Genomic DNA, 23451 nt, shown 5'->3' with positions numbered 1-23451 from the left:
TGATTTGCTAAAATTATAATAATAATAATAGATAGATAGATAGATAGATATTTTAATAAAGATTCTGTTGCATTTTAATGAAATTTAAAGGAAGTCTGAATTCTTGTATAATCTGAAAACAATCGCTTCTGGCATGTGGACAGATATGTTGATGTATCTTACTCCACACTGGAAACATGGGTAACTGCACTAGGCAACAGTGTATAATGCTCAGTGTAACCACTCAAGTTTGTTCCTTCCACCTTTAAGAAGCAGACAATAATAGTACTTGATTACAATTTACTACATAATGCATTATAACCTTTCATTAAACTGCATTATTTTATGCTATTGTTGTGGAATTTGAAAGGTAATGAATACTTTTCTGATTTTGTAGAGACCTGGGACGTCTGGCAAACAGGTGTATTATTTAGAAGAGCATGTCTGATTTCAACAGATTTAATTCAATAATGACTGAATGCTGTGCAGAGAGGATGGAAATGCATTTTAAAATTTTATTTTCTTTATTCTCTGACAATGATTTCAGTGACTAATCTCCACAGACAATACAGTACACCAGATCAACAGATCACATTTTATGTAACAGATATGAAGCAACACTCAAGTCATGTTAAACATGTACCACATAATAAGGCGTTATTCTTCAAGGGCCGTATTCAGAGCTGCAGACTTGTTTTTGAAAGATACAAGAATATTTATGTTTATATTGAACATCAGATTCCGGTGAGGATTAGAGAGATTATTCACTTATTTATAATATGTAAATTATTAAAATATGTAGTTCATAGCTCAGAAGATTGATTTCTTTCATTAACAATCAGTATGATTAAAAAAGGGGAAATAAAGAGCTGCCTGAAAATGCCAGAAATAACTAAATCTAATTGTAGTTGAATATATTGCAAATATACTAAGGCTGATTGTCATAATCGGTATGTGAAAAGATTCCAAATCGTAATAATCACATTAAGACACAATTATGGCAAATGTGTCAATTTAACAACGGGGGTTTCATGCAATTTAACCGTCTGCAAATCTATAAATATTACTGATGCAGCCAATTTAATTCGGCATGATTAACTTAACATAAACATAGTCTACTAATTTATAGCATTATAGCAGAAATCCTGAGGCTTAGTCAGGAGTGAAACTCCAGTTGTGATTAGATTTAGTGTGGATTGTGATTGTGCTCATATTGTGAACATGGTCAGGATCTCAGCTAAATGTAGTAGTGCAGAAGCATCCAGAGTTTGACCCCAGGGGTAAATGAGCTTAACTGCCCCATGACATCTCTCTTAGAATTTAAGATCAGTGGCCCACCGGGAAAGTTTATCAAGCTTGTAATGCAATTAGCTAAATACGCAAACAGAAGGGACATTATTTTCTGTCCAGTGTCACCCAAATGAGGATGAGGTTCACTTCTGAGTCTGGTTCCTCTCAAGGTTTCTTCCTCATATCATCTCAGGGAGTTTTTCCTCACCACCATGACCTCAGGCTTCCCATTAGGAATAGATGTTAGAGATAAATATTAACTTAATCTTAAACTTTACAATTTTTATTCTGTGTCTGTGCTTCTGCTTCGAGACAATTCCACAATTGTTAAAAGCGCCATACAAATAAACTAAATTGAATTGAATTAAATAAAGGGCACTCAGGTGTGGATCCTCTTTATATACAGCAAACTAAACAAGCATACTATTACTGTTTTAATGGATGTTTTGAATGTTAGGGATAAATATTAATGTAATTTTAAACTTCGTAATCTTTATTCTATGTTTTTAGATTTCTGTAAAGCTGCTTTGAGACAATGTCCGTAGTTAAAATCAATATACAAATAATTAGAATTGAATTAAAACAGTTAAAAGTAATTTTTCGAATTGAAAAGAGTTGAAAACAAGAACACTTTCATTTGTCAGAGCAACATAAACTGCACATATTTGTATTTTTACATTGTAAAGATTTCTTTACAGGATGTATAATTAGTAATATGTCTGATATTTCTTTCAGGTATTTTGATGTGGTCTAGTCAACGCCCCGTCAAAAAAGGTCTGGACAATTGCAATTCCATTATTAGCTCCTAGGTATGCGGGCAACTCTGAATTCGGGCCCCAAGTGCATAATAATCAGATAAATCAGATAACATTAATAACATTAATTAGTTTTTGCACAATATTATAACATAGCAACATAGACAGACACAACAGGCTACAACATAATGCCAATAAGCTGCTCTACATTTGTGGCCCCTCAACAGACATAACTTTCACACATGAAGAAAATGTGTTTTATAAAAACTAAAGTAAAAAAACAAAAACAAAAACAAAAAAACAAACAAACAAAAAAAACAACAAAACCAGACAACACTCTCCAAATGCCACTTTCTCATTACATGAATGTAAGGCCAAGCAGAAGCGCCTTTTGTTAAATTATATAAACTCAATTCATTGCCTAATGTATCTTGTTCTACCGAAATAAACCAAATTTACTTCAGAAGTGCATGTGGTGGTAAAGATCAGACACTCCATCTCAGTAAGAGGTGCTCGTCTTTGCTGTCTCCGTGGTGCTGTGGAGGGTAAAACTAGATTTAAAGTCCAGTTACTAGTTGCACGGATGGTCCAATAAATTCACTTCTTGACAGCATGAGCATAATCTGGGCGCCGAGTCTGAATAATTTTTGGGCGTGCCCGGGTTCCTCTCTCTGTTTCCTCTTCATCATCCGAGATGTCATCTTCACACACATGCACTATCACACTAGGCGTGGTGGTGGTTCCAGTGTGTAACTCATACTGCTCACCTAAAACAAAAACAATATAAGATTAAGAAAAGAAATGAAAATTCACCCCATGCTACATTCAATACTGTCCAGTTTTAGTGAGTCTGTGGCCAAAGCCTTAGCTTTCAGTTCTTGGTTGACTGAAGTGGAACCCAACGCGCTCTTCTGCTGTTGTAGGCCATCAGCATTAGTCTACAATGTTTCATGAGTACAGAGATGCTTTTCTGCTCGCCTCAAATGTACTTTGTGGTTGTGTGATGTGGGGAGGTGGTAACTCAGTGCGGACGGTTGGACAACTGAGAAGGTTGTGAGTTCATATCCCAGGTACACCAAGCTGGCCCTGCTGGTCCCCTGAGTAACCCTCAATTGCTCAGCTCAAAAAAAATAAACCAAGATAAATGATGGTTGATTTGAATAATGGTTTATTCTGAGATAAACATCAAAATTCTAATAAAAAAAGTGAAGCGTTTCAGGAAAAATAAGAAAAAGAAAACCTGTTTGCATAGAGGTGCACATCACTTAACTAACACTTTGTTCAGCACTTGATACACAGCACTCATTGTTTGTGGACAGATTCAAACTGAACACTTCTTGATTTAGAAATTCTCTTCCACTCTTCCTTGCAAAAAAAATTAAAAATTAAAAATAAATCAAATAATGAAGGGACCACTGAGTGCAGAACTCTGAGTCATTCCATATGTTTTCCATTAATTTTTGAAAGTATTTCTTCACACAGACGCCAGCAGGTGTTGTGCCAAAACAGATGGCAGCCCAGTAGCAGGTTGCTTCACAGTGGGTGTGGTGTTCTTTGGGTGATAAGCTGTCATATCTATCTTGGACTCATCATACCAAAACAAATTTTACTACATGGTTTTGCAACATTTACAGTGCCTTGTATTCATACCCACTGCATTTTTCCACGTTACAACCACAAACAAAAATGTATTTTATTGGGATTTTTTGTGATAGACCAACACAAATTGGCACATAATTTTGAAGTGGAAGGAAATGGTGTCCAAAATCTTTTACAAATAAATATCTGAAAAGTGTGATCCCTATGTCACACTGTTGGATCTCACTGTTGTCATCATGTCAAACTGTACGACAGTCAAGACGTGTTGAAATAGGATGTACACACAAGAGGACTTGTCCAGGGTTGATGTCATCAATTCATGACACTTTTAGACCCGTATTCTCTCGTTAAAATGGCAGATGGCAGCAAACAAGAACAATCTGTAGTGTTCACTCACTCACTCATCTTCTACCGCTTATCCGAATCTGTAGTGTTAATTTTGTTTATTTTTTATCCTTGATAATAACAGATAAATAAGGACATCTTCCCTGAGGTGGTTTGAAGTTGCTAGGCGCTCTTATTGGTTCTTGGTTTGACGCTCGGTGTAGATGATGTAGAACACTGCAGATTAGAGGAAAAAACTGATCACAACGGCCATTAATCAGCTGTCGGTGACCATGTCAAACCAGCAAGCAAAGATTACAGATTTTACAATAGGATTCTAAAAAGATTTTTATGTTTTTTTTTATGTTTATGTTGATTTTTATTACATCTTTATTAAGATGTGGCCAGAATCACACAGTGTGAGCCGAGCTTTAAATCCAGTGAAACCAGTTGCCTTCAGAAGTCACCTAATTAGTAAACAGAGTCCACGTGTATGTCTTTTACTCTCACTATAAATACAGCTGTTCTGTGAAGCCCTCAGAAGTGTGTTGGAGAACATCAGTGAACAAACAGCATCATGGAGAACAAGGAACACACCAGACAGGTCAGACTTAAAGTTGTGGAGAAGTTTAAAGCAGGGTTTAGTTATAAAACATTATCCCAAGCCTTGAACAGAAGAAGAAAGCTATTGTTAATTGAAAGCCTCAAAAAGTCCCGTTTGCAGTTTGAGACAAGCCAAACATGTGGAAGAAGGTGTTCTGGTCAGTTGAGGGATGCTTTTCTTCAGCAGGAACAGGGTAGCTGGTCAGAGTTAATGGGAAGATGGATGGCCAAATACATTTTACATTTACAACATTTTGCAGGCACTCTTATCCAGAGCGACGTACAAAAGTGCTTATAAGTCTCTATCGATGAATACATTAACACTGGTTCACTAGGTTACAGACTTAGTATACCATCAACCTAAAACTATTCAGGTTTTTTTTTTAAATATACATTCAAGTGTTTCAGGAAGAGGATAATCTGTTTGGGTATCTAGGGAAAGTTTATTCCACCACCTTGGTGCCAGAACATAAAAGAGTCTTGTATACCTACCTCTTACCCTGAGAGATGGTGGGACCAGTCGAGAGGTGCTGGTAGATCTGAGGGAGCAAGGTGCAGGGTGAGGAGTGTAGACAAGCAGCAGTGTTTTGAATCTGATGCGTTCAGCTACCAGAAGAGAATGGAGGGATCACAGCAGGTGGGTGGTGTGTGAGAACTTAGGCAGTTTGAAAACAAGTTGTGCAGCTGCATTTTGGAACAATTGTAGAGGACAAATTGCAATCAGAGGTAGACCTGCCAGCAGTGAGTTACTGTAGTCCAGTCTTGAGATGACAAGAGACTGAACAAGTAGCTGAGCAGATTGTGAGGACAAAAATGGGCAAATTATTTTAATGTTGTAGAGAAGGAACCGACATGAGCGTTCACATTAGCAACATGCGAGAAAAAGGACATTTGAGTGTCCATGGTTACCCCAAGGTTGCGAGCTGTGACTGAAGCAGAGATCAGATCATTGTGCAGGGATATTGCAAGATCCTGACCCGGGGATGAATCACCTGGGATGATCAGCAGTTCAGTTTTGCTGGGATTGATTTTCAACTGATGAACCATCATCCATGATGATATGTCCACTAGACATTCTGAGATTTGAGCAGAAGCCTGGTATCTGAGAGCGGGAAGGAGAAGAAGAGTTGACTGTCATCAGCATGGCAGTGGTAAGAGAAGCGATGTAAGCAAATAACCTCACCATACAGGGCAAAAGATTTGAGACTGGGGCAGAGGTTCACCTTCCAGCAGGACACCGACCCTATAAACATACAGCCAGAGCTAAAATGGAATGATTTAGATCAAAGCATAGTCATCTGATGGCCCAGATCCCAGACATGTGGACAATTTTGGATTGACGTTCTGTTCCTGATAATGTCACTGTGGTGAAAAATTCTCTCCATGTGTTGATGATAAACTTCACTGTTTTCCATGGTACACTTTTTGGAAAATTCTTTTGTACCCCTCTCCTGAGCGATACTACCTGCTTTGCAAGCTCTGTGAGGACCATGGGTTTACCAGGCAGATAAAACCAAGAAGCTGTAAAGAAAATCCAGCAGAACCAGCAGATCTGTACTGCATTTGGGTCTGGCCTGTGAAGCTCCTTGGGAGGATGTGACAAAATGTAAAATAGTGAACTGTCTCAATAGTTCCTTACAACAGTCACATGCTCCATATCATTTAAATTGCAATCTCTTTTCTTTTTTATTATTAATATTATTTTATCTATTATTACTTTGTTAAAATTGTTTATATTTGTATTTGTTTTTTTATATGAATTTTGTTGCTTGCTTCGTCACAATAAATGTAAAAATTGATTAATAGATAAAAAACAGCTGTCTAATCTATTTCCTTTTTTTAGAAGGTAAGACTAATGTAGCCAAGGCAACTTAATTAACACAGCCCACACTAAGAAAGTATCACCAGTGATAATTACAGTAAGAATTATTTATGTGTTTCTGATGCTGTACTGATATTGCTTGTTGTAGTTTATTTTTACCTGGACCAAGTTTGGAGACAGCACACAGTAGGTCATAATTAATGAGGGGCGTAGCATCCTGAGACTGCGCCCAGCCTACTGGAGGAGAGGCTGGAGGAGAAATGAGGAACTGCTTGTCTGGCTTTGGGGGCTCTAGACGAGGACTGCCTATATGCACAGACTGAAGGAAGAATAGTGACGGGAAAGAGTGGAGAAAAAAGAAAGATAGATAGGAAAAAAATAGAAGAGACAAATACAGTCTTAATTAAATTCAAAAAGCCATGGATAACACTAACACACACACACACACACACACACACACACACATATATATATATATATATATATATATGTATCACTGATTCTTGAGATAAGGGACAAAACATGTCCCCTATCAAAATGTTACAATTTCCCTTAAAAAACAATAAATTGTTTCATTTAAAAGGCTTTAAACGTTGGATAAGAAAGACATGTATGTTTAGACCCTTAGTTTTGTATATATTTATGTTATTTCATAGTAATTTTATAAAATACCGGCACTGTACTATGAAAGCCCATGCAAATGAACTCGTCCTCTGTAGAGGTCACAGTATCAAACTGCAAAAAAAAGTGTTTTAAAATGCCCAAAATGCACAAATATGAATATAAGGTTAATTGCATGGCTTAATTAAATATCACAAAATACTTAAAGTGAACATTACATTATTTTATACGTTAACAACAGCCTTTCAAAATCTGTCATCAATTCATGTCAACTCCGTCAGATATTAATATTAAATTTGAAATAAATCAGGGATATTTTGGTCAGCTTTAACCCTGAGGACCGCCTTTGAATTTTGTCTGTTGATGGATGCAGCAGTCCAACACATGGCCTCATAAGTTTTACATTTCTTTAAATATTCAGTAAACAAGTTGAAATCCCTGTGGTCAAAGCTTTTATGTGTCAACACTGTCTTCAAAGTAGGGATGATTTTAATCAAGAATTTTGAAATAAAAGTTGGTCTTTTGGTTTAGTTTAGTGACAGCTGACCACTGAGGAAAATCAAAATGGCTACCATTTATTAAACATGATTAAGTTGAAAAAACATGTTGTTTTGTCAACTCCGTCAGACGTCAACTCTGTCAGATATTTTGTCTGACGGTGTTGACATGTAAGCTGACGGAGTGGAAAAGTGCTCCCAAATACTTAAGTAATGCTTGAAATTACTTTTGTAGACAAAAATATACCTGTGCCAAAAAGATTAATTTCTGTTATTAGAAAACTAAAATTTTATTTTAAAATATTATTTTTAAAATAGATGACTTACACTGAATATTGAAGAAAAAACAGCCAATAAGAGCCCAGATTAAATATGAACTCCTTCTATACGCTTTAAAATTCATCCTAAATTGAAAATTTAAGAAGCTTCTTGAAAAAAATGACACGCGTACGGTTTTGCAATTTCTAGGCAAAGGGTGACTGCACTTCAGATGATAAAATCTAAAAGAGTTTTGATTTATTTTGGATTCTTTTGGTCACCAAAATAATTCTCACAGTTACATTTGTGTTATGCCGTAGTTTGGACAAGTTTATTATTATATTTGTAATATGGAAAAAAATATAAATAAAGAACAAGTGAGTGACCCTAAACTTTTGAATGGTAGTGTATAACAACTACTTAACATGATATTATGATCCAAGTATACATGTTGATTGACTTAAAATATCTTAATATATTTAAAATATCTTAATATATTTTATCTGTACTGTAGGCAGACATGGCTAGACCAAAACTGTCAGTGGTGGAGCAAAGAAAAAGAAACAGAGTACCAGAGATATAACTATCAACAGTATTGAGACAGGGGATTGGCTGGCAGTGGTGTATGATGATCACTGGTGGTTAGGAAAGTCCATTGATGTAGATTGATGTACACCAAGACGTGAAAGTTGAGTTTATGCATCCTTGTGGCCCTACTGCCAATCTTCACCCAAAACATGGGAGGAGGGATGTCTGTTTCTGTCCATTGAAAGATGTCCTTTTGAAACTGACAGGAACAGCTTGTCCCCTCCAAGCAAGCCGGACCAGGGAGCTCGATGCCATAGCCCCTGATGTTACAGGTATAGACTTCATAGAGCGTAGACATGTTCAACACCTCTTGTCCAATGCCCATGTCCCCGCAGGTTAGACAAACTGTTATATAAATATCTAATGCTTGGCTCTACACCAAAGGCAGTAATAACAGGATAAAACTCTCTATATATTTACTTATTTGTTGAGAGAAATTGAAGTAAATCATATAACTTACCTGTCTGAATCCCTGTGTTAAAGTATAGATGGAATTACAACAGACATTTCAACCAATTTAGATTTACAGAAACACTGACATTATGAGTCTGATTGTTAACTTTTCATTTTTTCAGTGAGCCTTTGGAAGTAGTCAGGAAATGCATGGGGAGAATTCTAGGTCCTGTTACACTTCAACATTTGTACACTATTAACACTATTACATACTTTTCTTAGTTAGAGCTCAGCTTATTGTGTCCTCTTTCAAATCAGTTGTTAGATTTACAGTTTAGTTTGAATATAGATAAACAATAGAGGAGCTCCAGATACATTTGCGTTTTTCTTTTGATACCAGGAACATTTTGACATTTTCATGTGTGCCATAAAGATCCTGTCACCAGGTACTCTTTGTTTGAAGTTTGATACCCTTTCCCTTGATACTCTCTCTTTTCCATGTTAAAACTAGGTAAATATCTTTAATCAGTTTAATTCTCGATTAGTTTGTCAACACCGTCAATTGTGTGTCAACACCGTTAGTTGTGTGTCAACAACGTTAGTTGTGTGTCAACAACGTTAGTTGTGTGTCAACACCGTAAGATGGAGATTTTATTTTTTTTTTTATAAAAAAATGTATTCTTTTGTACAATTGATTGTGTTCATACATTAAAACACCAACTTATCTACATGCATCAGTGTCTTGTGTGCACAAACCCATTGACTGTGTATATTAAAAATGAAAAAATTAGTAAACTACATTAAGGTAATTTAAAATGGCTAATTCCAAAACAATGTAAATTAATATTAAAAGTGTATACAATACAATTTATTACTTAACCTTGCTAAAGCACACCCTTTCTACACACTTAAAGACTTTACAGTGTTGTTGAATTGATCAAACACACAAAAAACATATTTTCATGTGTCAGACGAAGTTGACAAATGTCAACTTACTAAGCGAGTAAATGTACATTTTTATAAAAAGTGGTTGAATAAAAAACCTGTTCCTTTTCATGGTATGATAGATGAGACCCGTGTTTATGAAGATATCCAGTTCAAATTAATGTAGTATTGATTTTTTGTTTGTCACTTTTCAAAAGTTCTTTTGTCCCTTATCTCAAGAATCAGTGATATATATATATATATATATATATATACACACACATACATACATACACATATGTAACTCTTAAGTGGCTCGTTTAAGGAAATTACTTGGTTACTAAAGAATTACTAAAGAATAAACTTGGTTAATTACATTCCTGGCTGTGGGTTTATGCTTTTACAGTAAGATTATTTGTACCTGGGCAAAATAGAGGCGCATCTCTTTGCCACTGAAGTCACTCTTGTGAAGGTTCACTCTCGCCTGAGCAGCAGCCACAGCACTGGTGAAGTTAATGCGTACACGGTGAAAGCTTTTGAAGAACTGGAAATACACTCCTGCATCAAACTGATGAAACAGTGTCTCAAACTGGCCCTGAAGATGACAAATAAACAAGAAAAGACAATAAAGATGGTCCTGGTACTTGGTCGAGACAAACATTTTCTGGAGACCAATCCCCTGATATTCTGAATCAGATCTTTATCAGTGACCATTTGAAGAACATTGGTGTTAAGTCTGCAATGAAATAAGAAATTAAACTGACCTGTTAGTTCCTCACTAGCTCTTGGATGATTAATTCCACTCAACTATAAACTGTTGTAGAAAGAACATTATTTATATTTCTCACTTCTGAGACTGGTTCCTCTCAAGGTTTCTTTCAAGGCAGCAGTTATGAGGAAAAACTCACTGAGATGAAATGATGGAGAAACCTTGAGAACAGCCAGACTCAAAAGAGAACCTCATCCTCTAAAATGGTCTACCCTGTTGCTAGCAAAACTTTTCTTTTCTTTTCTTTTCACTGGCTTGCAACCCCTGTGGCTAGATTGTTGCTAGCAAAACAACAGCATGAATTTCATTGTTAAACTGCCTTACCTGATCTACTGGATGGATGAACACCTCAGCACCAAGTACAGCCACCAAGATAGAAATGATTGATAGTGGTCTTCAAATTTACTACCAACAAGAGATCTAATACATTAGATTTTCTGGTACAAATGCAATATTTCCAGTACATGTTTGTGAACTCTTTCTCTGTAGAGATTTAAAAGATGATCCAGCTCTTTCAGAAAAGTGAAGTTCAGGCAGTTTCTGTTCAATCTGAAATGTTCCTTCCACCACATTTGTTAGCAGTCACGATATCTGCTGCTGAAACAGCTTATAGATTTAGTAATCAGCTAAACTGGCTCTTCTTCTAATGAATCACTACCTCTGTCTCTCCTTCCACCCGTCTGTCATTCAGCAATTCTATCTTCATCGTTCATCTGTCATTTAATATTCCTTCACCTATGTTCTAATTCACTGACCTCAAAGTGTTAAAATACTGAGTAGGAACAAAGCTATTTTATAACACGGACTAATCCAAAACAGAGAGTGACTGGAAACTAATGGCATCATTCAGACATCCAGTGAACTTTCTATTCTGTGCAGAAGTCTTTTTACTTCTATTCATGTGTTGGCAAAGTGGAGTTCAGTAAGTTTAGTGAGGCATATTGAATCATTTTTCTGTAAACTCAAAAGATCTGTGATCTATAAAACCTTTTTTTTTTTTAAATATCCATTATACAGTCCCAAATGTTTGGCCATCTCTGATTGCAGTTAGAGCCGTGTGTGAGACGTGACTCAAACATGTGGACTCTTCTTCTTCTCATTATTATTCTCATTATTATAATTATTATTATGATGATGATTATATTTTTAATTCCTGGCATTTTTCATTCTTGGCATGCTCAAAAATGCAAGAACACAGGACTGAAGTGTGTGGCATCATGTGCTGGCAAAAGCTTGGTCCTGGATCTGGACCAGGAACTATTTGTACGCAACAAAACTGAATTTGAGAATATTTAACAAAGTCAGATCTAATACCTGTATTAAGATCAAGTGTAGGTCATGATTCTCAATAAAGATCAAAATGTATATAAAGTGTGGTTTTAAGATTGCAGTGGATATCTATGGACATAGAATGGACTGTGGATTTCTATGGACTCACGAATGGAAAAAAAAAAGCAAACATTTGTGCAGGCTGGAACTTATACCTCACCAAAATGCCTCTAATTGGACCGGTGAGAACTGAAAGGCTTTTTAAAATAGAACTTAATGAGGTCTTGTTGCCGCACGTGACTTGATGCTACACATGACATGTCCAGTGTGAATTGGCTTTAATTAGAAGGCTGTCGGAGTAGCTGTTAGACTGTTTCAGCCAAGCCCTTTACAGCATGGACTGTATCCACACTCAGGACTATAAGACAAATCTGAATGAACAAATGTAAATGTACAGTACAGCTTTAATTAGCAATGGTTGGTTATCAAGCTTTTTAGAACAAAATAAACCTAGCACAATGTCTATGAAATTCTAATCTATTCACATTATACAATATATCTATATCACATTACATAACTATATCAGTACATTAGATCTGAAATTGTCTCTCATTTTTACACTGTAGACATTTCACTGAAGTTTATATTAAACTGCCTAAAAACACACACTTTCTCATGTCTCTGAGCTAAAATGATTATGAACAGGCTACTGACCTATTTACCACTGAAAACTGTGTATAAAGGTTTAAAACAGGAAAGTGACTACGTTAAGGGGCTGAAACAACGTTAAGAGGCCAAAGATATTTTAGAGCTTATTGCATAATTTTAGGTCTCTTTTCCCCAAATAGCAGTCTTAGGGGAAAACATCCAATAAGCTACACCAACTTATATAGAAAATATTATAGATGACTACCTTCAAAGACCTATTCTACTACCATGCAGTGTATAAGTAGACCTGATTGTGACCTAAAGTGAGGGTTCGGCCCCTATAGAGCTCTGAGCTCAACATCATGAGCTCTGAGTCTGTCTGGGATTACAGGAAGAGACAGAAGGATATGAGGTAGCCAACATCTACAGAAGATCTGTGGTTATTTCTTCAAGATGTCTGGAACAACCTACCTGCGGAGTTCCCTCAAAAACTGTGTGCTAGTGTACCTAGAAGAATTGATTGTTTGCACACCAGGTTGGTCACACCAAATATTCATTTGATTTCTCTTCTGTTCATTTACTTTCCATTTTGTTCATTGATAAAAAATAAACTATTAACACTTCTATCTATGAAGGAATTTGTGCTTTACAGCATTTTTACACACCTGACAAAACTTTTGTACAGTACATGAAAAAAACTCCACCCAAACCGAAGCAGGTGGCTTATCATGTGCAATATTAGCATTAGAAATCCTTAAAAATCAAAATCCTTGTCTTCTCACAACCAATCAGGTTTGTGTGTGAGGCCATTAGGCCAAGCTCATCAACGTTTAGAAGAACAAGGCTTCACTTGACATCCCTATTAGTTATTAAAGCTGCTTTTCTTTGAAGGGTCCATGCTGATGGAATAAGTAATCAAGTATAAAGTTTTACTTAGTGAGCTAAGAATGTTATCAAGGCTAAAGCTAACAAAGCACAGTAAGCTAACAAAGCACACTACTGAGAAGGAGTACAACTGCTTGTTCTCCAATATGTTATATTAGAAGAAAGCAAGGTACACCAATGCTGAGAAGCTTTACCACACAAACTGGGCCATCCACATTTGACGCCATCCATCTTTGAACTACCTAATATCAACAGGAGTGGTTTGCAGTTATTTATGATGGTTTTAGGTGTTCAAACTGAACAAATTTAAATTTGTTTATGCCAACATCATACATAGCCATAAAAAATGACTTTTCACTCATATCCACTAAGTAATATTTACTGACATTTGGTTTTATTTAATTGGTTTAATTTTAATCATCAGTTTTTAAAGTTGCCATTATCATTACTACCCATAATCCTCGTCTTCTCACAGCTATTCAGGTGGGAGAGTAAGGCTACTAGTCCTAGCTCACCACCTCTGAGAAAAGCTCTGAAAATCCTGGCAACTTTCAGCTGAATAGACAAAAATAGCTGCTTCAGCACTGTCAACTGTCAACAGTGTTCAGTTTGACGTTCCCATTAGCTGGTCAATCTTCCTGCCGTTAAAGGATTTTGTGCAGCAAAGCGTTGATACAGGTGGGATAACCAATCAAATAGCAACTCCTTTTTCCTTTGCGGTGTGTCATGCTATGCTATATAAACACCACACCTAGCCTACAGCTGTCTGACTGAGCTAGATTATCATTGCTCTTTTGGAAAATAAAAAACAGTCTATCCACAGAAAAAGCACAGATTGACATTTATTCACTTGTAAATAACGCTGCCTTTGAGAGGTACTGTTGAACAGGTTGCAGGGATATGCTGGTGGGCTAAGCAATCAGATATTATCTGCCACTGTGGTGTGCTGTATCAAGCGAAACCCAGCTAGTTGAGAACATTTACCAGGCTGTAGTCTCCAGATTTCTGACAGAGTTCAATACATTCAAGATATAGAACCATTTGTTCTTCCAATTTGTTCCATTTGTTCCCAATGATATATTGGAAGCAATGCTGAGGGAGAGGCACAGTATGTAATCTGGTGTGTTTGCCCAGCCCGACAAGTTCATTCATCCCGCAGTGCGAAACAGTTTTTCATTAGTCACCTCATGCTTCTGTGAGTTCGACACACTTACAGCTTCATACTGTGTTTTTTTTTTTTAAGTCTACCAACTTTTCTCAATTTGTGATTACTGTGCAGCAGCTAACAAATGCTCAAGTTTGACCAACATTAAATTTTATGTTTACTTGACTGTTGTTGCAACTTGACGTATTGTGTGATATATAATTTTTAAGTCTATAAAGCAATACTAGTGCTGCCTGTATCTTTTACTAGCACATCAGTGGATACAGCTAATTCCAGTTTCCAATTCATACACACTGCTCCTCCCCAGTCCTTACAAATGACCCAAAGCAGCCCCATCTCTTACAGAAGCATGCGTCCAGCTAGTTATGTGCAGAAGCAACAGGGGAAACTGTATGCTGGTGGGTAAAACACAGATTGAAATATTGGTTATGGAGAGAACTGGATTAGGTGTCAGAGCCACTACCACTGATTGTCCACCTATTATTTGTGCCAACCCACCCTAATATAATTGGTTGGAACTGGCCCTCCTACACAGTCATGTCCACTAAGTACTATTTACTGATATTTGGATTAAATTTTAGAAAACGTAATTACTCACTTCAGCACTACCTCAGTCTGAAGAATATTACCTCTGCTTAGTCATAGAGTATTAGTCATAAAATATGCAAGACGCACAACCATGTCAAGCACATTATCACATCAGTATTATATATAGTTTATAGTTTTGATAGTATATAGCGCATAAAGTTCTTTTAAAGCATCATTCATCAGCCTTAATTAAGACTGAGTTTGCAGAACCTAAGATATCTATGTGCTTGTTTGGGCACATGCACAAAACCTGACTGAGAAAAGAAACCTTTTGCCAACCCACAATGACAACTGTTCATTCTCCACCAAGTGATACTGGCAGCAAGCAAGCCTGATACTAATAACTATTGTGTTTGATTTTAGCCATGAGTTTTAATGTGGCCTTTATTAACACTACCATTCCCATGGAAAACCCTGCCCTCTTGTATGATGAGTAGATGAACACCCAGCTTTTGAGGGCTTTTAGTTCAGCAGGATGGTGGAAGACACTGGTGGGCTAAATCACACAACAACTGTTTAGTCTTCGTGGTGTGGTGTACCGTACCACATCACACTCAATTTGGCAAGTTGAGATTATTTGCCAAACTGATGCTTACTGTTGTCTGAGCTCACTGCCAGGAGTATAACTGCTCATTTCCACCAAGTGATGCTGGCAGTAAGCAAAGCTGAGGGAAAAAAAAACACATATACGTAGGAGCTCTGCTGCACAGAGTGAATTTTTTTTCTTTCTTCTAAAGATAACAAATGGAAGCCATTCACTTTAGAGTGGCTTAAAATCAGAAGACGTCGTTGCAGTTATAATAATCTAGGTGTTCAAGTGCAAGCTCAACAGCCATTGAAAAGAAGTCTGGAATTACTGCCCACCAATTCGCCAACAAGCAACAGAATCCAACTTAACACGCAGGCTAGTTGAGCTTGCTATCTTTGTAGGGTGTTGCTCAGCTTTGAATGGATAATGGTTGTCTTTAACCCTTACATGATTACACGTCAGCCTAATATATACATACATTTCTCTCTTTCTGCTTCTGATCTTTTTCTGATCTGCTTCACATTTGTGGGATGTGGTAGCTCAGTGGTTAAGGTGTTCGACTACTGATCACTGGTTCGAATCCCATGTCCACCAAGTTGCCACTGCAAGGCCCCTGAGCAAGGCCCTTAACCCTCAATTGCCCAGGTGTATAAACTGAAATAAGAAAAATGTAAGTCACTCTGGATAAGAGTGTCTGCTAAATGCTGTAAATGTAAATGTAAAATGATCTATTCGGATGCCTTACCTCTGGTTGAAGTCTTGACACTTAGTGCTAACTGTTGCTGGTGATGGCTCTGCATGGACAGTCTTGTAGTCAAGACTTCAGCCAGAGAAGTCTGAAGACAGTCAAGACTTCAGCGGAATGTACAGTGACTTGCAAAAGTTTTCATACCCACTGAACTTTTTCACATTTTCACACGTTACAACCACAAAGAAAAATGTACTTTATTGGGATTTTATGAAATAGATTTTATGAAATAAACCAAAAGAAATTGGCACATAATTGTGAAGTGGAATGAAAATTATAAATGGTGTCCAAATTTTTTTTTACAAATAAATATCTGAAAAGTGTGGTGTGCATTTGTATTCAGCCCCCTTTACACGGATACCCCTAACTAAAATCCAGTAAAACCAACTGCCTTCAGAAGTCACCTAATTAGTAAATAGAGTGCAACTGTGTGTAATTTAATCTCAGTATAAATACAGCTGTTCTGTGAAGCCCTCAGAAGTGTTAGAGGACATTAGTAAAGAAACAGCATCATGAAGACCAAATAACACACCAGACAGGTCAAGGATAAAGTTGTGGAGAAGTTTAAAGAAGGGTTTAGTTATAAACTAATATCCCAAGCCTTGAACATCTCATGGAGCACTGTACAATCCATCATCCGGAAATGGAAAGAGTATGGCACAACTGCAAGCCTGCCATGTCTTGGTAGGCTTGCAGTTGTGCCATACTCTTTCCACAGGACAACTATTAGTCGTGCACTCCACAAATCTGCTCTTTATGGAAGAGTGGCAAGAAGAAAGCCATTGTTGAAAGAGAGCCATAACAAATCCCGTTTGCAGTTTGAGACAAGCCATGTGGGGGACACAGCAAGCATGTGGAAGAAGGTGCTCGGGTCAGATGAGACCAAAATTTAACTTTTTGGACAAAATTCAAAACATTATGTGTGGCGGAAACCTAACAATGCACATCATGGTGGTGGCAGCATCATGTTGTGGGGATGCTTTTCTTCAGCAGGGACAGGGAAGCTGGTCAGAGTCGATGGGAAGATGGATAGAGCCAAATACAGGGCAATCTTAGATAAAAACCTGTTAGAGTCTGCAAAAGACTTGAGACTGGGTCAGAGGTTCACCTTCCAGCAAGACAATGACCCTAAACATACAGCCAGAGCTACAATGGAGTTGTTTAGATTAAATCATATTCATGTGTTAGAACGGCCCAGTCAAAGTCCAGTCCTAAATCCAAATGAGAATCTGTGCCATCCAATCTGTCTGAGCTTGAGCTATTTTGCAAAAAAGAATGGGCAAAAATTTCACTCTCTAGATGTGCAAAGCGGGTAGAGACATACCCCAAAAGACTTGCAGCTGTAATTGCAGACAAAGGTGGTTCTACAAAGCATTGACTCAGTGGGGCTGAATACAAATGCATGCCACACTTTTCAGATATTTATTAGTAAAAAAAAAAAAATTGTGTTGGTCTATCACATAAAATCCTAATAAGATACATTTTTGTTCGTGTTTTTGTAACGTGTCAAAATGTGAAAAAGTTCAGTGGGTATGAATACTTTTGCGTGACACTGTAATTAGAGTTGAATCTATAATGGACTCTGTCCTATCCCTCTAATGTCTGTCCTGTCCTAGAAGTTGCTCAGGAGCTCTTGGTTGCACAATTCCACTTGACTACATACAGTTGTAGAAAGTATATTAATTATAAGCGCACACTCTCCAGTGAAACCCAAATGAGGATGGGCTCCCTTTTGAGTCTGGCTACTCTAAAGGTTTCTTCCTCATATTGTCTCTGGGAGGTTTTCCTTGCCACAGTTTCCTCAGGCTTGTTTAATAGGGATAAATATTAAATTTCAGCTGTCATTTTATTCTATTTCCTTTATATTTCTGTAAAGCTGCTTTAAGACAATGTCCTTTGTTAAAAGTGCTATACAAACAAAATTGAATTGAATTAAATACTGTACATACTGTACCTATACCATATACTCATTAATGTCCACTAAACAGTATTTATTGACATTTTAGCTAAATAAAGAAAACTTAATTATATTACCTCAGTCTGAAGCTACCTATGAACATTATGATACTTTAAAAATAAAAACACACCATTGTTTAGCAACTGGGGGTCACAGTGGCTTAGTGGTTAGCACGTTCGCCTCACACCTCCAGGGTCGGGGTTCGATTCCCGCCTCCACCTTGTGTGTGTGGAGTTTGCATGTTCTCCCCGTGCCTCGGGGGTTTCCTCCGGGTACTCCGGTTTCCTCCCCCTGTCCAAAGACATGCATGGTAGGTTGATTGGCATCTCTGGAAAAATTGTCCCTAGTGTGTGATTGCGTGAGTGAATGAGAGTGTGTGTGTGTGCCCTGCGATGGGTTGGCACTCCGTCCAGGGTGTATCCTGCCTTGATGCCCGATGATGCCTGAGATAGGCACAGGCTCCCCGTGACCCGAGGTAGTTCGGATAAGCGGTAGAAGATGAATGAATGAATGAATGTTTAGCAACTGTATTGCAGAGATGGATATCTATAGTGCGTATTGTTTTCTTTTCTCATCTAAAGATAGTAAACAGATGTCCATAATCCTTGTCTTCTCACCACTAATCAGACATTCAGATATGTTCAAAGGTCTGTTCAAAACATACAAAATACCAATTAAAATAATTGTGCCAAACAAGTAGTGTAATACTGTACATTGATGCTACAAAAAGGCTGTATAACATTACGATAGGTGGTTATATGTACGATAATATAGAACACACTTACTGCCAATTGGCATAAGCTAGAATCCTTGTAGTGCAAATGTTCTGAGCACATTTACATTCATGGCACTTGGCAAATGCCCTTTTCCACTCATTTTGTACAGTTGAGCAATTGAGGTTGGGGGCTTTGCTCAGAGGCCCATTATGGTTGCTTTGTGGACCTGGGATTTGAGCTTGCAGCCTTCAGCTTGGTAGCCCAGCACCTTAACCACTGGGCTACTACATCCCCCAGAAAATATTGTATTTTATTCAACAATGTTTGTGACTTTTTATGTAATTAACTGTAAAATCTTTGATTGTATCTAATAACCACAAAAGAAGTGTTTTACATAATTTGCCATATTGATGCTAATTATGTAAAACTAAAGACATGGTTGTTGACTTCAGGAGAGCACAGAGCGACCACTCTCCGCTGAACATTGACGGATAACTTGTAGAGATCATCAAGAGCACCAACTTTCTTGGTGTTCATCTAGCAGAGAACTTCACCTGGTCACTCAACACCAGCTCCATCACCAAGAAAGCTCAGCAGCGTCTCTACTTCTTACAAAGTCTGAGAAAGGCACATCTCCCTCCCCCCACCCTGATCATGTTCTACAGAGGGAGCATTGAGAGCATCCTGAGCAGCTGCATCACTGTCTGGTTTGGGAACTGTACGATCTCGGATCGCAAGACCCTGCAGCGGATAGTGAGGACAGCTGAGATGATCATTGGAGTCTCTCTTCTCTCTATCATGGACGCTTACACCACGCGCTGCATCCGCAAAGCCAACAGCATTGTGGATGTCCCCACACACCCCTCATACAAACTCTACAACCTCCTACCGTTTGGATAAGGTACCAAAGCATTCAGGCCCTCACGACCAGACTGTGTAACAGTTTCTTCCCACAAGCCATCAGACTTCATAATAACTGAACTGAACTGTTCTGAGCACAACTTACACACACACACACATCATCTGTATGGACTGCACAGACCTACACCAAATACACACACTTCCAATATACATCCATCAAACTGTTTACATGCTGTTTTGCACACTTTTTTGCTCTTTGCACACACTGTCTAATCATTTCTGTCATTTTGCACATACTGTACAATATTTCAGTCGTTTTGCACATACTGTACAACATTTCAGTCGTTTGCTGTTTTTGCACAAATCCTATACATTATCTCAGGGACCTGCTGCTAAGTAACTGTGTTCATTCTAGTATTACTGCACGCAATATTGTCTGAACATACAGTATTTACACTGGTCGATCGGTGCTGTTTCTGTTTATTGTCTTTTGTGTATTGTCTTTTTTGTATTGTCTTGTAACATTTCGTCTGCACTGTCTTTTGTTCTGCACTGTCTTGTCTGTATTGTTGTCTATTGTCCTGCACTGTCTTTTGTCCTGCACTGTCTTGTCTTTCTTGTCTGTCTTGTCTTGCACTGTTTGCACCAGGTTGTACTTTACTAAGTCCTTAGCTCTGTCTTTGTTTTATGTAGCACCCTGGTCCTGGAGAAACGTCTCATTTCACGGTGTACTGCAACAGCTATATACTGTATGGTTGAAATGACAATAAAAGCTTCTTGACGAGCTTCTTGACTTGACTTGGTTTTGGAATAGGATGTTCAACAAACACGCACTGATAAATTGTTGGCTTCTTTATTCTCTGCTGTGCAGTGAATGCTGCTCAGCAAAGTATGGTTGTAATTTATTATTGTTCGGGTGGGAGAGAGAAGCCACTAGATCTACTACACCATCTTTGAGCAGAGTCTTGGAACCTCTGCTTATTTACAGTTTATTCTCCACTGAGTAAACAGAACCACACTTATTATACCCAATGGCTAGTAATGTTCACTGCCTTTGAAGAGTGCTATTTAGCAGGTTAAAGGAGGAGCAACGATTTATTCCACACCATTCTACACCAAGTGGCTCATTTCTGTTAAGTAGTACAACTGTTCATTTTCAAGGAGTTGCAGTTAATTATAATGATGTTCTAGGTGTTGGGCAAAAGTTAAGTATGCAACTGTTCACATGTGCACAAAGAAGTTGAACTAAGGAATGCTTCAAAATATTTTCTAACACAATACATTTAAGCCAACACAAAATGAGAAACAGTGAAAACAACCCATCCTAAATGCTTTGATCAAAAAAGTTTAAAGAAACACAAATGCAAATGAATTTCTAAAACCATGCCTCTATTTTAGTGGGGGGGGAGGCCACTACACCTAGCTCAACAAAACCTACCCAGTTTCAGATGACTAGATAAAAACATCTATCGTCTATCCACAAAAAAGCACAGATTGACATCTTCATTCACTTGTAGAGCACAATAAACTGCTTTGAGACCGTTGTTTTTTCCAACATACTATTCATAGCCATATCTTATACTCAGTCATGTCCACTAAACAGAATTTTCTGACAGCGTTAAATGTAGAAAACATAATTACTTCGCCACAGTCTGAAGTTCTCTAATAATATTACCTCTCTTTATATAAAATCGCATAATCACTAGACATTGTCTACAAGGAGCATTTACTTTTTCACTTCAGAAAAAAAGAGCATAAGATCATATATAATAGATCATATTAATGAACTAGCTTAAGCAATCTAAAGACTAGCAGAATCAAAAATGATGACGTACACGTTCAGAAACACACAAACTTGACTGAAAAACACAAAGAGGGTGAACCAAAGAAGCTTTTACGAAATGCTTCATCTTTCAAAAAATTGCAAAAAATGCAATACATTTAAGCCAAACTCAAAATAAATAACACTGAAAACAACCCATACATAATACTTAAATGAAACCAATTTTTAAAGATGCATATGCAAATCAAGTTTGAAAACTACTTTAGCATGCTTACTGATGCCCTGACTGGCAGAGCACACTGTCACACAAAGGAGTTTAACTGTTTGTTCTTCACCCAGTGATACTGGCAGCGATTAAGACTGAGGGAGAGATACACCGATGGATAGGACCTGTGCTGCATAAACAGAGGTGAGGTCAGCAAGGCTTTTTTAATTCTGCTTTTCCCCATCCAAACATAGTAAACCGAGGCCATCCCACCATGGAGCTGCCCAAAATCAAGAGGAGGAGTTGCAGTTATTTATAGTGTTTACTGACATTTGGATTGAAAGGTAGAAAAGATAATGACTCACTTCAGCACTACATCAGTCTGAAGCTAGTATTAGTCATACAATATGCATGCTACACAACCGTGTCAAGCACATTATCACATCAGTATTATATATAGTTTACAAGTGTTTATACTCCTTTTTCTTGTAAACCATCTTCCATCAGCTTTGTTATAAATTGAAGAGGCAGACAATGCACCTTTTTGGGCACACACACAAAACCTGACTGAGAAACACAAGGAAGGTGAACCAAGGAAATAAAATTAAATCAGAGATCAAAAACCATGTCCTACTTTAGTGTGCAGGGCAACACAAGGCACTCTAAAGTAATTAATAATAACGATCACGAGTGTTTTAGTTAACCATCTATTTCTAATATGACCATTATCACAGCCAATCAGGTTGGAGGGTGAGACGACTAGGCCATTAAGACCCAGAGAAATTGAGGGCTCTTTTTCTTTTGTTTATAGATAGCAAACCACATTGAAACTTGATTTATAACGATATTACACTTTGATTTGAACTAGTTTTAATTTGTATACTAACATATCACACTCGGTCAGGTCCACAAGTATTTGTTGACGTTTGGAATAAATGTAGAAAAGATAATTACTCATTTTAAACACTATGAGTGATTTGTGTGTCCATAATGAAATACAAACCGAATGCAGTATTTTGGTGAATGAGGTCATTTCCTGTCTGATGTATTTGTACAGAGATATTATGGCCATATTTGTGGCACAGTAGATTATTTTTATGTATAATAAGTATAATAACCGACTACATTATTATTATTATTGTTATTATTATTATTATTATAAATGTTGATGCTCGCTGTTTACTGACTCATGATGATTCATCACACACTTCACCTGCATGTAAATGTCACTGCTGAGATGATGTGTCTAGTGAACAGTTTTAAAGGCCCCTCTGTTTTACAGGTGAAGCTTTAGCAAAAGCTATGTGTTGTTATAACCTACCTTTACATGGGTGTCATTAAAGACCTCGTCGGGGACTTTACAGGCGATGAGCGCGTTCGGTTGTTCATCGACCTGCACGTCTGCCGTCGCCGCCCCTTTCCGTTCATCCGACTCCTGCATGACGGATGTAAACAACAAAAATGGTCGAGGCTTCACCCGCTGGAGCCGTTTTGAGGTCAGATAAGACGGGTCTGTTTTAAACAGACGGCTGTGTTCATGCCGCAGTGTTCGGTACAGAGGCGTCTGCGGCCACAACACCACAGTCCGAGCGCTGTTTCATTATTGAGGGACTTTTATAAATCCCCGTACAGTCTGACACAACGGACCACGTCAGTGTTGGTGATGGCACCGAAT

General features: G+C 37.7%; 1 protein-coding gene across 2 annotated transcripts; it reads right to left on the bottom strand.

Moving 5' to 3' along the window:
* Positions 1 to 480: 480 nt before the first annotated feature.
* On the bottom strand, positions 481 to 23451 carry rcan1b (regulator of calcineurin 1b). Of its 2 annotated transcripts, none has more exons than XM_060860831.1 (4): positions 23098 to 23451; positions 10075 to 10248; positions 6532 to 6691; positions 481 to 2791 (listed from the first exon to the last, which is right to left on the bottom strand). In XM_060860831.1, the coding sequence occupies exons 1-4, from the start codon at positions 23215 to 23217 to the stop codon at positions 2622 to 2624; spliced, it is 624 nt and encodes a 207-aa protein (XP_060716814.1). In that variant the 5' UTR covers positions 23218 to 23451; the 3' UTR covers positions 481 to 2621. The 2 variants fall into 2 exon arrangements, with proteins under 2 accessions (XP_060716814.1, XP_060716815.1); XM_060860832.1 differs by lacking the exon at positions 23098 to 23451 and adding an exon at positions 18342 to 18460.

Source organism: Tachysurus vachellii, chromosome 24 (assembly GCF_030014155.1).
Source record: "Tachysurus vachellii isolate PV-2020 chromosome 24, HZAU_Pvac_v1, whole genome shotgun sequence".
NCBI classification, from domain to species: Eukaryota; Metazoa; Chordata; class Actinopteri; order Siluriformes; family Bagridae; genus Tachysurus; species Tachysurus vachellii.
This window is presented reverse-complemented; position numbering and strand designations above follow the sequence as displayed.